Source organism: Ailuropoda melanoleuca, chromosome 9 (assembly GCF_002007445.2).
Source record: "Ailuropoda melanoleuca isolate Jingjing chromosome 9, ASM200744v2, whole genome shotgun sequence".
Lineage (NCBI taxonomy): Eukaryota > Metazoa > Chordata > Mammalia > Carnivora > Ursidae > Ailuropoda > Ailuropoda melanoleuca.
Window position 1 is genome coordinate 78,285,882 of NC_048226.1, and position 17,202 is coordinate 78,303,083.

General features: G+C 34.2%; 1 protein-coding gene across 1 annotated transcript in view; it reads right to left on the minus strand.

The window, feature by feature from the left end:
- Window positions 1–17,202, minus strand: part of CSMD3 (CUB and Sushi multiple domains 3) — a 1,149,842-nt gene that overhangs the window by 232,053 nt on the left and 900,587 nt on the right. Inside the window, 2 exon segments of the mRNA XM_034668518.1 lie at window positions 2,289–2,405; window positions 16,516–16,710. Of these exon segments, the coding sequence (XP_034524409.1) occupies window positions 2,289–2,405; window positions 16,516–16,710 (312 nt within the window).

The window sequence follows — 17,202 nt, forward strand, 5'->3', positions numbered from 1 at the left end:
CAAAATCCCGTAATTCAGGTCATTTTATTACATAATTTTTGGTAAGTGGCGGTGGGGTGTCTACAAATGTGAACATAAACATGTGTGTGCATGTGTATCTCTGTATGTGACTTAATTATGTGTTATTTTGCCAATCACTTATATGTATTATACCATTTAGTTATAAACTAACCCTATTACGTAGACATTTATCACCTCTATTTCAGAGATGAGAAAAGTAAAATTCAGGCCAATGATGTGACTTATCTAATGAGAAAGTAATGAATTGTGCTCTGAATCCAGAAATCTGACTTCAAAGTTGGCATGTCTAAACTCGTAATGAGCATGAACTATGTGAGATATATTTTATATATGGAATCTCATTCACTCTTCCCACAACTCTGCTCTGTAGACATAATGATCTCCATTTTACAAATAAAGAAACTGAGCCTCAAAGAGCATATGTAACTTGTCCAAAGGCAGCTATAAGATGTGACAGGCTGAAATCAGAATCCAAGCTTGTCTGACTTTATATGTAGTTTGAAATATAGAATGATGCAATATTTATAAAAATAAAATCAGTTTCCTTACTAAGAAATCAAAGTACATTTGATTTCACCCACAAATAATCTCAGACATGTTTAAAAATTGATATTAAAAACCACTGATTATTAGTTGCATTATTTCTTACATTAAGAGGTTTACATTTAATTTACATTAAGTTCGCTACAATAGATGCCATGCTTTAGAAATCCATTAATTTACTTTTATTTTAATCAGTACTTTTTCCTTCCCTTTTTGAACACACATAGGCTACTATAAAATATCTCTATGTGACCAGCATGGCTATGTGTCAGGAAAGGAAATGCCTGATTTTCCTTTCGAATTTTTTTGTCCACATGACACCCTAAGATAAATTTAACAGAACAAATTGATGGCTTCTAAAGAGGACTGAGATAACCATGCAACCTTCTGGACCATCATTGCTAGGGTTCTGTCACAACCATGAAACACTGTTGGCATCTGGGGACTATAAACCCCTCTAGCAAGGAAAGGACTATTTTGGGGCAGCAAAGGCAAAAAATAAATAAATAATCAATTAAATGGACAATGTTTTTCTTTCTAAACTGTCATTCTCAAAGAGCTCAACTCTAATTTAACCGATCAATATGCTAGGAAGAAGAAATAGTTGGTAAGGAAATAGACACCTTGCTAATGCTGGCATCACTGTTCTATATCAAGGTTAAACACAAGGTTTAGTACTTCACTTCTGATGACAAAGTTCTCTCAAATAAGTTGAAGATCCTGGACTTGTTTCAGAAGAGAAAGGAGGAGAATATACAGGTAATATCAGGTTATAAGAAATTGGACTGGAAGCATCAGCTTATTTTATATATCAGCAGAAACATTAAGTCAAGATGTGATCTAAAAATCTTGATATGATAAAATCCATGTCCTTCTGCTAAAACACTTTGTCATTCAGGCCCAGACATTCATTACAGCTGTAGCAAATCCTTTACCATGTGACACAATGCTGTAAATCTAAATTGCAGAAGTCTGAACATTCAGCCTCTCTCCCATACTTTACCGCTCACTAAATTTCCTTTGCCTATCCATCCATAAACAGAGCTTAACCTGGGTGAGATCCAGCTGGATCTTAGATGGAAAACCTTTAGAAACCAGGTAAGTGACTTCTAAGACTTGTGATCAGGGAGATGTGAAGGCAGCAAAGGACACATTGTCTTGTCAGTGCCAATGCAGAACAGATTGTCAGGTTGACAAGATGAGCTGAAATGTCCTTTGCTATCTTTTCATATTCATTGCTGTCCCAGATACTAGGTACTTAAAACCAAAATCTTTTCTTCCTGGAAATATGTTTTAAAAAGTATAAAACAATATGATTTTTTTGTACATACTTTTGTCATTATTGTAATAGTTCTATATTTGACTTTATGCATATTTTGCAGAGCACACTTTGCTTTATGCTCTGGTAATTTTCCATTTTATGTAATTCCAACATGAAGGCACTTGCAAGGTTACTGGATGTACTTATTTTTAAAAATTAAAAACAATCCTGTTTTCATTTTTATATTGTTGTTCACCTGTGTACTTGACTGTAAATTCAGATTGAGTAAAATGACCTCAAAATTTTATTATTGCAAGGCTATTATCTAAAAAGAATTACAGAGTAAAGCACTTTATGGATAGTGAATATTTTCATTAAAAAACTAACATTTTTTAATAGCATGTAGTGGAAAATAAAGCATGTTTGGCATGAAACACTACATGATGAGATGAATATTACTTACCAAACTCCTTGGGAACTGCTATAGAATAAACACAATTATGTCCAACACTGTAATTTTTTGGATAGTTTGGTGACAGAACAGTGCCTTCTGAACCTGTTGAACGACTTCCACAGGGTGCTAGGAAATAAAAAATGACAAAAAAAATATTTTTAGAAAAACTTAAAAAAATCATACTATGAATGTTTTCTTGATATAAAATTATAGCTATTGAATTTTAAGGTATAGGGTTTATTTCCATCTTTAAAAAAAATTTAATTAATTAATTAAATTGAGAGAGAGAGTGCACGCGTGCACAAACAGGGGGAGGGGCAGAGGGAGAAACTGACTCCCCACTGAGCAGGGAGCCCAACATGGGGCTCTATCCCAGGACCGATCCCAGGACCCTGAGATCATGACCTGCGCTAAAGTCAGACGCTTAACTGACTGAGCCACCCAGGCGCCCCTATTTCCATCTTTTAACAAGATCCACCATTGTCAAATATTTTAAAAACACATTGTGGTCATATAAAACTTTAAGTTTTCAGATTCACTCTTCTCAGAAATAAAGTAATAGTATCATAATGGTGTTATCTCTAGAGGTAATAATGGTGGCCCTGCTTTCATTTATAATAAAAGTATAAAGATAATCATCTTTTCTTATAATGATGAGAAATTACATATGCGGGTGGGAAATTGTTTTACTCACTGCCAGGCTTTGACACTGTACCCATAATCAACCTTGATTATGCTGCCACCAAATTAGGCATGTTTATACATGGGACAGGGATGGCTGTACAAATACGTTCACCCACTCATCTAAGTAAAATACTCTCACCAACCTTTATCCGTTTATATGACTTACATTTGAATCGGAAGAGTTGTGGATGGTGCACAGAGGCAGATTTTTTTGCTACCTCAGCCCCAAATGTGCTATGTTCCTACAAAAGGTGAGGGTGAAACCAATGTTTCTAGCAAATTTGTAGATGATAGTTCTGCTGTTTACAAGACAGGGGAAATGCATTAGGTTTTATAGTTCTGGGCTATGAGACAGACCTGGGCTACTGATGGAGATTTAGGTACTGAAAACATAAAGATGATAGTTGATATTCTCCAAGTGAATGAGATCACCCAGAAAACTATGTAGAATGAAAAAAAATGGCCAACGAGAAGGTTTGGGGAACGCCAAGATTTAGGATGGCAGATAGAAGGTGGCAACAGAGAAAATAGTGTCTTAGAAGCCAGAGGAGAAGAAATTAAAAGAAAAAAGAAGTAACTTCCTAGTAAGTGAAATAGAAGAATCCCAAACCATTTTTATGGAAGAGGTACTATTTGAATGTCCATGTTAGAGACTTAATAATACATGCAACGCAGCCTCAAGCTACTTGCAATTTCAAATCTGTCTTTTCACTTGTGTAATGTATAATTTATTATCAAATATACTCTATAATGAAAATTATTATATAATGTATAAATTTTTCTCACAAAGCAAGTAGGTACTTTTGAAAGTGATGAATTCTTGTAGGTCACAAAAGAGCAATATGGTATATTAAATCAATAATTTACTAGATGTGGCCTGTGACTCCTTCAGTTTGAAAGAACTGCTGTACCTTACAAAAGTGCTGGCCCACTTCTAGTAAATTACTTATGCCCCTGATAAGCCTGACTGAATGTCACAAATCAAAAATCCTGGCATAGAAAGTGTTTGAAAACTGTATCTCCCATTGAGTTGTTGTTGTTGTTGTTTTTTCTTTAAGAGAAGTCCTTTCACAACTCTTAAAGACTGGAATTGAATTTATAATGCAGACAGCTAATATTCCAGTATTGACTTCAAGATTAAAATTACTATTGCTTCTTCTCCCCTTTAAGACTTTGTTCTTAGTAAAAAAAAAAAAAAATCAGCCATTCATTTCTTTATTTTTCAGCCATTCGTTTCATGCTTCTCTTCATGTCTCCTATATAAACATTTCATTTTGTTTATCTGTCTTAGATGATAAGCCACCAACAAGGCTATTCTAGCATAACGTTAATAAATATTTCTTTAAATTATAAACTGTTACTTTAGCGAACTTATTTATTTTGATTTTCATTTTCTTCTCCATTAGTTCTCATACATTCACATTTATTAATCTGGAAAACTAAAGATAATATTGCCATGAGTTTCCTATTGCCTCATCTGTTCACCTAAAAAAAACAAACAAAAAAGCAAAAATCGGTCTTTATTACTTGTGAATTAACTTTGCGGTAAATTCCACACTCCTGTTTGACAATTAAAAAAAAAATCCATCTCCATGCTGTAATCAGTGGCTTGTAAACCATTTTAATCACTCACTAAGTAAAATTGGTAGGATATGAGCTTCTATGTCTGTCACCTCACTCATTGCCTGGACTCGCTCATTTGATTTTGCTGGCTAGGAAGGCCTTCACTTCATGCCCCAGTGCTCGAAGAGCTGTGCTCTCCATCAGAGTGTGTTCTTAGAGAAAGAAGAATCACCCTATGACATAGACTTATGAATGGCTGTATTTCTTGGATAGATTTGCCAAGCTACCATATACAAATTCTACTCATAGAATGGATGTTAGTAGTTCATCAGTGATACCTATGTCACTCATTTTTAATCTCATTTTCAAGATTGAGGTATAATTCACATACTATAAAATTCACCCTTTTAAAGTATACAATTGTTGCTGTTTTTTTTTATCATATTCATAAAGTTGTATAACCAATCCTTTCTCTAATTTTAGCATATGTCTGTCATCCCCAAAGGAATTCCTGTCCCCATTAGCAGTCACTCCCTATTTCCTATACTTCCATAGTCCCTAGCAATCACTAATCTATGAGTTTACAGAAAAGTGTATATGGGAAGACAAGTTCTTAAAATGATTTTGGTTGAATTATTGGTGTTTTTTAAAAACTAAAATCCCTTTTCATTGCTTAGTTTCTTATTTCTAACTCACTGATTTTAAGTGATGGCAATCCTTTATTGTTTAAAAAGTTATTTTAAAACAGCTATTAGTACAAAATGAGCTTAGAGGGGAAAAAATCCTCTGTGTCAATTTATTACTCCTGCCTGATTGCTTCACAAACTGATTTCTCAGGAAAGTCTTTCCTGACTTCCAGACTAGTTCAGAAGATCCCATCATACCACATTCCATTACTTTGAGGACACTGATTACAACTTGTTTTATATTTATATAAACCACTTATTTATATGCCCTTTTGATTAGTGTCTGTCTCTATCTCTTAACTCTAAAAATCTATTAAATCGAAGTTTCCACGTCCTTTATACACTATTTATACCTCTGGAGCCTAGCATAGTGTCTGTTTATATAATGGACTTCTAATAAATACATCATAAATGTTAGGACAACTAAAATATACAGTATATTACTATCTTGCTGCTGACTAAATGCATGGAATGTAAAACTCAGATTTTTTCAAACCATTTGTTTAGGGTAGCAGAGCCAATGCTATAAAAAAACCCAAAGCTTTGTAATCGACAAGATCTAGTTTTGAATCCCAGCTTCACTATTTACTATTTATTTCCAGCCTCAGAAGAGGAAATTTTCAAACAGGAACTGGAACACGTAATGTCTGATAGATATGCTATATGGCGTGGGTCTAGATAAAAGGAATTAAGCAACTCTCTGACCCCACAGAATCTTCTGGAGGTGATATATGAGGGCTTCATAAAGGCCTTAGGAGGATGAGCTAATCTCATCAAGCCCAGGAAGGAACACAAAGTTTAGAGAAAGGGCAGAAGGACACTTCCGCATTTCTGCCGAGCTCTTCCCCTGAGACAGACAGAGAGAGGAAATGCTATTTAGTGATTCTCCCTGGGCATTGTTCCCTCTAGCAGGAGCTTGTGGTTTTTAGTCTCCTCTCCTCTTCATTTTCCTAAGGATGGAGGGCAGAGTACTCCATCTCAAAGGCAGAGGGATCTACATCTTCAATTCAGCTGTTTTCCCAGGAGGTGTGTGTGTGTGGGGGGTGGTTGGGGTCAGTGTGCAGTGTTAACAACTCATGTGGATGTGGTCTTTACTTCTTTGGACTCTTTATCCTTTAGAAGTCCAGGAGGCAACAAGAGCCAATATTAGCAGTGAAACGGAGGAAACATTGGCCCATCTTCTCCTCTTCCTTACAACTCAGGGCTTCTTTTTTCTTGTTTCATGAATTTGGATGGGGAAAAAAAAATGTTTATATTTTTCAACAGTTATGATTTTTTTTTCTAAATGAATTTTACCATTTCATTTAATTTCAAATGTAGGCAGCAAACCACTGGGACTTTGTCACTGACAGGAATTACAGATGTTTTTATATTACATTATAATTGTTGCAGATACCTCAAAATATTCTTTGTGCTTATCATGAAGTGATTATTAGATTTGCTAGAAGTTACAATTTAAGGCAATAATTAGGAAGCAATATATTATTACATCAAAATTTGTTTTTTCAATTGCAGATTTTAAGTACTTGGATAACTGTGTTCCAATATAATCAGTTTATCTTTCATGCCTATGTGCTTTATTTTATTTTATACACCTAAAAACATAATTCTAGGATAGGATTCATCATCACACAAAAAAGAAACCCTATTCTAATTAGATTCCTCCCAAATCACTTCTTTTTACCTTTGTAAGTTTTTGTCTTCTCTTTTCCTTAAGGGGGCTTGGCTCAGAGATTGTTGCTTTGGCCTATGAAGATCTGGAGAATATTAGTTGCATTGGAGAACCCTTTTGTCTCTCTTCCTAACAGGACAGATCAATTCTTCCCTAATCAGAAAGGTCTTAAAACTCAGATTAGGAACATGGGGAGAAATACCCTGTCTTGGGATTGGCTTAGGCTTGAAGCTATTTAGAACCTCAATATGGTTCAGATTTACTCACTAACTCTCCCATATATTTCAATCTAACTGGCCGGTTTTGGGATTTGGGATTAAGAACCAAATTCCCTATTGCACAGAGAGCTCTGTATTGTCTTTTTTTTATGTGTATATCTTGAAGTGAATGGCTCACTGGCTGAATATAAGTGTAAAATGAAATTTTCTGTGTTTAATAAAGGGGAAGGAAGCAGCAACCTCCTTTAGGGTATCTGTCTTCAAACATAATAGGCCCAACCTTTTGATTTTACAGTGCAAGACTGCTGGCCTTCTGGAAACATACTTTAGAAATTAACTAAGGGTTCTTACAAGGTATAGTCACAAGATATGCAGATATAAGTTACATCAGTATGTCTCTCAAAGAGATAAAAGAAGAGTTATTTGTTCTTTCTTTATAAATTTGTGTGAGATTCTGTTCGGTCTTTGTAGTATCCTTCATAGGCAGTCTGCAAGGTTCATTATATTCCAAATATGCTTATTCAAATAATAAGCCTGCTTTGTTTCTCTCTAGGTTTTGTGCGTTGAATTTTTTAGTAGGATATTTGTTTCTCCAATAGAAGTAAAGATTTGTCTATCCTTAGATCTGTTGTCTTATTATCTTAATACCATTCCTTACTTAATACAGTTTTATTCTCAACATGACTATGAATAGCTACTGTTGTATACTGTACTTTCTTTATCTGTAAGGAGAGAAGCTCTGGGTTGATTCAATTTTCTGTATAAGTAAATTATTTTTCTGTTTTTCTGTAAAAACGGGTAACATATTAGGGAGGCATGTTTGAAGTCTGACTTGAATATAAAAACTACATGGTGGTGGAGAATGGAGGCTTCTTAGCACAATGAGAGGCCATGCAACTACCCATTTGGAGTCATGGCACAGTGGCTGAGATGCCAAAGGCAGGGAAAATAAAAATGGTTTAAATATGAGCTCCAAGTCAGTGGTCACAAGAAAATATGTTCTGAATTATAGGCATTGATTTGCAATCAAATTGCTTCTTACATAGGGGACTCTACATAGCATGCTCCAGAATTCATAGCAGCAGGGATTTATTTATAACAATGCTAATGATTCTCTAGACTAGCATGCAGGAGGCCAACTGGAGTGATAATGTAAGTAAGAGTGCCGGGAAAGAGCGGGTGCTCAATCACATTAGCTTCCCTTCCAGTTTCATTTTAAATAATATTCCACCCCCCCATATGAAAAGGAAACATGCTTTGTTTTATCTCAATACTACTTTAAATTTTTAAAATAGAAAATACATTTGGGGTGCCTGGCTGACTCAGTTGGTAGAGCATGTGACTCTTGATGTCAGGGTCATAAGTTCAAGCCCCTCACTGGGAGTTAGAGCTTACTTCAAAAAACAGAAAATACATTATACTTCTTTGTAGAACATGATTCTGACACATAATCTGTATGTCTGTGAACAAAATTCCTATATACAGCTAATGAAAGGTAGATAATTTGATGATACCTAGAAATAATTTACCACTAGGCCTTTATTTTATGAGTCTTTCATCCACATGCTTTAATTGTGTCACATATCTAAATGGCATCAAATGCTAAATGGCCAGGTATATTAGATTACATAATGTCTATATTCATTTATAATGCAATGGGACTCCAGACTCAAATTTCAAAAAAATTCTATAAACCTTAAGGACATTTGGAATAAGAGATTAGCCCAAGGCAAGCCATGCTGTTTAAGTAGAAGATTTGGAATAAAAGTTGAGTTTTCTACTTCACACACTAAAGCAATATGACTTAATTAAAAGTAGGTTATATGATGTTACTAACGAGAAATAACTGTAAAGTTGGAGAGCTATAATTATAAAATGAACTTTTTATTTTTTATTTTGTTTCAAACTTTCTCTTCAGTTGATAGCACAAGAAGGCTCTCCTTTTATTTAGTTATTTATTATTTTTTTTAAAGCTTGTATCATTCCACATAGAGTTGGAAGTTGAACAATGAATGGTGCCAGATGACTACTGGATGTATAATCATAACACTCATGAGTATGTACTTTGGACAGACTTACAGTTATCAGTGACTGGGTTACATAATCTTCCCCCCCCCNAAAACCTCCCCCCCCCCCCCCAGAATCTAGGACTTACATTAGCCTGAGGAAACAAAGGGATTGAAAATAATGGTGCAGATGTTCAAAAGAACGAACACTGTCTGTATCTGTTAGGGTATTCACATTCTGTGTAAGGTTGTGTTTCAAATGAAAGGCAAAAATGTATTTCAGATGAACACTTTTTATTAGTTATTGGTAGGAATTTACCTTTTCTTAATTCTCATACTTAGCTTGGAGGAACATTTCAAAAATAAGTGGGGAACCCAAATCTCACCACTTATTTTTGATGCTATGCATCCATTCATGAGACATTTAGCCACCTACAATATACCATAACTGTTAGGCTCCAGAGATATAAAAAAGATCAATACAAGGTCATTTGTAGAATTAATCAGTCAACCAAGAGGGCAGTGATTAAGCCTGGACTCCGAAACATGACTGGCAGACAACTGTGACTTTGAGCAAGTGACTGAACGTGTTTTTGTGTCTTGGTTTCCTCACCTGTAAAATGAAAATATTAGTAGTCCCTAATTCATGGAGTTGTAGTAAGGCATAAAATAATATGTGTACAAAACTTCAAACTGTTCTTACCACAGACAAGTTATTATCTCTTATTAGTCCTCTCTATGGGCTTGCCATATTGAACTGCTTGAAATGCTATCTACTTTCCCTGGTTTGCTCTTGCTTCTACATGTTTATAAATGTTCAACCCTAGGTGTGAAACACACCATCTCCTTATGTTGTGTACCTCACCTGGTTCCTTCTTATTTATATTTTTAAGATTCAGTTCATGTCACTTTCATAAGGAAGACTTCCCTGATCTCTCTTTATAACTGGGTCGGATGCACCTCCGCGCTGTGATCGCAGCACTCTGTTTTTATTTCTAGCAATAGACCTTACCTGTCTTTATCTCATCTGATTATAAATTCTCTAAAGGCAAGAACCATATTGAATTCGTAGTTAGTGCAGGACCAGGCATATGACTGGTGCTTTTGAATGCCTGAAGAAAAGGAATGCATGATACCATCTCTTCTTTTCTCTCTAACATATCTCCAAATATGTTTATTCTTAGGGTGTTATTATTATAATTAACTGTCAACTGCATGCTCACTGTATGCTATAACAATGGAAAAGATCAAGAATACTGCATTGGTCCAGTTATAAAATAAATAAGTCATGGGTATGAAATGTATAGCATGATGATATAATTAATAATATTGTCTTGCATATTTGAAAGTTGTTAAGAAGAGTAGATCTTAAAATTACTTATCATAAGAAAAAATTGTAAACTGTACAGTGATGGATGTCAACTATACATATTGTGGTGATCATTTCACAATATATACAAATATCAAATCATTATGTTGTACACCTGAATAAAATAGAATGCTATCTGTCAATTATACCTCAGTTAAAAAATACTGTATTAGTACTATGGCTAGTACTCCAAAATTTAATGATTTACCTTTCAAGGTTCTAAGGCTCTAAAATAACTGGGGCTTTAAACACACCAGAGATATCTTTACCAAGGACCTATTATTTCAACTTTAGATTTATTTGATTCCATCCTGGAAGCTTTAGGGAACAAGGGGAGGATAAATTGGAATGTTTTTCTGCTCATAAGACATGTGATCATAGTCTAAAGGAAATCTGAGAGCTTCAGCCAGAATGCTGGGGAAAAAGCATTCAGACAGAAAGGACAACAGGTGCGAAAGCCCTGAGGCAGAAGTGTGAACAGTGCTTTCAGGAAACATCTAGGAGGCCTTTGTGGCCCAAAGAGTGTGGTAGCAAGGGAGAATAGTAAAGAGGTCAGAGTATACATGGGTATATTAAGTGGAATTTCATATTATAAGATCTGTGGAATTTACTCAGATTTAGAAAACCAATGGTAGGGGCACCTGGGTGGCTCAGTCATTAAGCGTCTGCCTTTGGCTCAGGGCGTGATCCTGGCATTCTGGGGTCGAGCCCCATATCAGGCTCCTCCTTTGGGAGGCTGCTTCTTCCTCTCCCACTCCCCCTGTTTGTGTTCCCTCTCTCACTGGCTGTCTCTCTCTCCATCAAACAAATATTAAAAAAAAAAAAAAGTAAACCAATGGTAGATTTTGATATAATCTGACATATATTTTTATTTTTTTTAAAGATTTTATTTATTTGTATATTTCTTTAGCGAGAGAGAGCATGTGAGCAGGGGAAAGGGAGAGGGAGACAGAGAGGGGGAGAGAGAGAATCCCCAAACAGACTCTGAGCCGAGTGCAGAGCCCAACACAGGGCTCAATCCCATGACCCAGAGACCACGACCTGCTCCAAAATCAAGTCAGACACTGAACAAACTGAGCCATCCTGAAGCCCCAATCTGACATATGTTTGAAAGATTACTTTGTTGTGTTCACAAGAGAGTTCATTGAGAAACATGGGAAAGAGAAACTAGCCAGGAGAGAGGCTAAGAGATAAGAGATAGCTGGTGCCCTGGATCAGGGTAGAGGTGTGTTTATGTAAACAACTATAATGCCATTAGGTGAACTAACTCAATGAAAATTAAGGGAAAATATGGAATTTGTCACTTCCTGTGTCTCATTACCTTTACATAATATTGAGTCATGGATAAGAACAAAAGGACTTCTACTTTAATCCAGTGTGTCCATAGATAACTAAAGTAATACAGAGTTTCAACAGATACTTTTCAAAGTATGAAAAGTAAGAAGGGAAGAAATTATTTTCCAAACACATTTTTTTTTTGATCACAGTGAATGGCAGGTACTGATATTCTGTTCTGCTATCATTTAATACATGTGACATTCTCATGAGATAAACTGCAGGGTTTCTCATCACTGAGCAGGACTTACCACAGGATGCTATCATTTTGGATCTACTTCTGACAAATACAATCTCCCAGTGCCCAACATAAGCTCTTGAAAATATTTTCTTCAGATTTAAATTGTACACAATCTTAAACCATGATAAAAAAAACCCTATCTTCTAAAATAGACAAACTTTGTAAATTCTTATGGTTCAGTTCAGATTAAAAATATTTACTGAGAGCCTGCTTGTATAAATTAATCCATTGAATGTTAAAAAGTTATATGTAGCCCAAGACTTTATGAGCTTATAGTCTTCCAGAGTGAAACATTATAAGAACAAGCAAAATATTACATTTAAAGAGTTTGCAAAGTATGGTCACGTTGGTATTTACTTTTATGTAAAAAACAAAAAACTTTCTTTATTTTTGGCACTTAGGGATTATAGCCTAACAGCTCCCTACTTACATACTCTAAAGCAAAGCCTATTAGTCTGTCCAAATTTCCAGCCCATGTTCTGAGAGACAGTAGTCAACATTTTACTGTGGGGTAAGACTTAACATGAAAAGCAGCAGAGCCTGACAATCTAATTCTCAAACATTAATGATATTAAAAGTAGAAGCATAAGCAAATTACTACATGACACAGGCAATTGCTAGAATACACAAAAATAACTTAATTCTAGAATATTGAAGAGAAATAGAAATTATTAGAAGAATCAGCTGAGGAATAACAGAATGGGGGGATGTAGGGCAGGTGACCATTGTTTTAAATTACTTTAAATGGCAACCTATATTATTTTTTTAGTTATTACATGTATATTTTACTTTGATAAAAAACGCAAAATTTATCTTAATTAAAAAATTTATCCTTATGACCAACAAACCCTTTGGATTTATTGCACATGATTTACTCACTAATTTTGACTTTCAAAGTATTAAATTATTAAATCTGAAAGTCAGCCAGTTCTGTGTATTTGGATTTCTGTATAATTACTATGAAGGAAAACAAATAGATATGTGTGAACCTGATCCAGAAACTAAAATATATTAAGCCCTCCTTATTACGAGACAGTAACACCTTCAGACCCAAATGTTGTATTTTTAATTTATTTTTTATGTTTTACGTATTTATATTTTATAAGTAAGCTCTAGGCGCAATATTGGGTTTAAACTCGTGACCCCAAGATTAAGAGTTGCATGCTCTACCAAATGAGCCAGCCAGAAACCTCAGGAAAAAATGTTTTAAATAAGTTATTTAATATAATTCTCCCAACAACCTTACAAATTATACAATATTATCTCATACTTAGATACCCAAAATAAATTGTGTAAGGTCACACAGCTGATTTTAGGTTTTCTCTTGTTTTTAAAACATTGTTTAGAGTTAAATACATCTAGCTCTAAAACATGTGCCTTTTCCCTCCCATTCCTATACTAGAAATTATCAGTTGTGGTCATATTTTTAACATGAATGTATCTTAGTTTTTTTTGTTTGTTTGTTTTTGTTTTTGTTTTTTGTAATAGCGTAAAGTATTTATGGAATAAGTTTGTTTTCCTTGGAATCTTGGCATTATGGGTAAAAGTCCAGTCATATCCAACTCATTTGATAGTGAAGATTATTTTTTTTAAGAAATTTTAAAAATACTAAACATTTGTGCTATTTTTAGGAGTAAATGTGTATCCATATAATAAACATTAACAAATTAGATTTAATTAATGTTAAAATGAATTAACGTTAAAATGACAGAAATATACTAATTCCACTAAATATAACATGCAATGCAAAGTGCAATGCATGTTTTCCAGTGCTGTGATTCTTTTAAAACACTGAAAATCACATGTATTAATATTCTAGTATTTGCTGGGAAATTTAGCAGGCCATCTGAATGTATTGTGATTAACTGAATCTTCAAAATAACCTATTGAATTAATAATTATGATCTAGTTTTAGAGATTTAAAAATCAAGGCTCGTCTTGCCAGAGGTCTTAGATATAGTGAGAGGATTTGAACCCAGGTTCCCTCTGTTTTGTCTGCAGATATGACTATTCACCCAACATGAAATATACTTAATTAGGCTATAATTGATCCCATGAAACATTTTTTGGTTTGGAAGGTCCATTTGTATATATTATGACATATTCCATGCTGAAATTAATATTTTTATGACCTATCAATACAGAAACCTATTGAAAAGAAATAGGATTATTTTAGGCAGGCATATTCTTAGTGAATGCACACTATAATCTGGTGTGCTACCTTTTTCAGCAAAGTCATTGAAAACCATGTATTTAATAATTTATCCCAGTGATTAACACCTATCCTTTTGATCTATGCTTTTCTGTATCCTTTGGCTTTTCTCTGTTAGGATTTTGGTTATTTCTTGTCTGGCTCCTAGAAATTTTCCATGTTATTTTAATGAATTTGCTGGCTATATACAGATTTCCCTTTTGCATGGCTCTGAATTTTAAGACAATATAATCATTCTTTCTCTTAAGCTTTTTATAAACTTTTCTGTCATCAATTTTTTTCTCTTTGGCAGAATTAAATCCAAAGTAATTATTTCTCCTTTTATTCCCTTTATCCTCTGATAGATGAAACCATCAATTCAAGAATTAACTGGCTGTTCTGTTATTAACAGAATGACCACTTAGTATATATGTACCTTTCTTTATTTCTCATTACAACATTTTGAAGTAAATAATTTCAATTACCCCCATTTTAGAGATGAGAGACTCTAGAGAGGTAAAATGACCTGTGTAAGTCAGAAGTCATCCACATATAATTCTAATATGTGAAAACGTTATACAATGAGGAAAAATTACTATGTGTAACAGACACCAAAAATCCATACTTTGAATCATCAGATCAAAACTGTTGCTTTTTTTCACTGAAATTCATAGTAAGAAATATACATTACTTTATTGCAAGTATACACATACACATCTACATGTATGCAACACAATCTCATGGGTATATTGATTGTATTTTATTTATCTCTCTATATGTAGCTCAAAAAAGTCCCACAAAATAATACTTATCCTTACTATGGTCTTTGAATTATACTATTTTTCTCTTCTTTTATATATTTATCTTTATTTTATTTTTTTATTTTATTCAATGTTATATCAATTACAAAAATGCTTGTCACAACCCAGTGAATTCATTTTATGACTCACTAGTGGTGACCCATAGTTTGGAAAATCTGCCCTAGATGATATCATCTCCATGTCAATTTTGTACAATGCATTAGCATCATTCAGCTGACTATGAAGTCTGTGGTAACTTTCCAGAGTGATATCATTTTTTCTCTCTCCTTACTGAACTGTTGTTTGTTTGTTTTCACTGTATCTCTCTCCTCATAAAGTTGCATGCAAGCATATGATTTTTCAATATGAAATATTTTATTTAGTTATAAAATCCATTTTCAAAGGCTTGAAGTAAAATTTTCCATTGTCTGGAATTGAACTTTACATTGCTTTATTTTAGAATGTCCTGTTTTTCATTAAAATAATTTTTAAACCACTGTGTTGGATTTCCTATTTAACACTCAGATACGGGTTTTGGAAAGGCCACGGGTCACTAGTTCCATGAAGTGGCAAATTGGTCTTTGTTTTGGAAAATTCTCCTGGTATTTATCCAGAAATATATATTCATGAACCATCATCATCACGACCTGCTCCACTGTTAACTAAACACTTAGCAAATTCCACACCCTATGTGAAGGTGATGTCTCTGTTTCTGGTGCCTCTTCAGTAACTTCCTTAATCTCAAAAACAGTAAGACTCTTCCCCTTGAACATATTTTTCCTATTTTTTTTTCTAAGATCAGTAGTCCTGGCTACGATCACTGTCAGTTCCTGCATCAAACTGCATCCAGTGCCCTGGTCTCCTACTAACTCTACCTGTGACAAATATGGCAACTTACCTATCTGATATTTTGTTACTGAAACTAATTTTAGGTCTTCCTCCATTTTACTGTGTCCTGGAGTCTTTCCCCAACTGCTAGAGCTGCTTCAGCAGTTCCAACATGGTTTTCACTTTTAGGCAAACTCAATTTTTAGGAGAAATGTGTAGTTTGGATAAAGATTTATCACCAGTTCTTGATAATATGTTAAGTCACAGCATTTCTCTATTTTGTTGAAATGTCACTTTCAGCATGTTCATTCTTCATTTACTCAGCCAATATCTTCTGAGCACCTAATCTTTTCAGGCACTCCTCTAAGTCCTGAACACAGAATAGAACAGATACTACCCTTATGCCCAGAAAGCTCGCCTACAATAATGTGTGCAGCGCTTTAGAGACACTTGGGAATATAAATACTTTTCCAAAACCATTTCTTTAATGAATCCAATTTAAAATTCTTTGATAAAATCTCTGCATGGCTTATACCACACTTGTAGATTGAATGTGAAGTGGTTGATTTTTAAAAATACAGAAATGGCTTTAAATATTTCCTGATTCCAATAATAAAAACTCAGGAAAAAAAATGTTTTTTACCATGACAACTTGGTAAGGCTCTATTCCATCCAGGTCTTCCATCATCTCCCATGATACAGGTGAGTGTCGAATAACCTTGAAGAACATAACCAGCATCACAGTAATAGGTGACTGTTGATCCTAATTTATAATCCATTCCAAGTCTGGTGCCATTCATTATATTGCCTGGATCAAAGCAGGACTCTCGAAGTTTTGCTGAAAAACAGTGTTGATATAAAATGAATTGTTTTTAAGATACTATTTTCTTTGAAACTTAAATATTTCTTCATTTCTACTTCTAAACAGATGGGGAAAGTACCAGCACCCTTTCTGCTTCTATTTGGGGGCTCAAAGTGCAAAGTAGCCCATAATCATACCTGACATTTTGCTAATTCATGTTGATGAATAAGAGAATAAAATTTTTCAATAGTCTTATTAAGACTAGTATCTAACATGCAGTCAAACATAGAGTTTTAGAGTTTATTATAAATTATTATATGCTATGATCCATGCATAAATATTTTAGATGAATTATTTTGGGAAAGAAGGACTTATTTCTTTATTTAATATTACTTTATTTAAAAGCTCTTCTCCCGAATAATGTACACTCATTCCATGTGACTGGACTGGGAAATGATACTACTGCCTATGTTAAGCTCAGTTTATTTCACCACTGGGAGGAAGGTAAAAGACACTTTTCTCCACCCT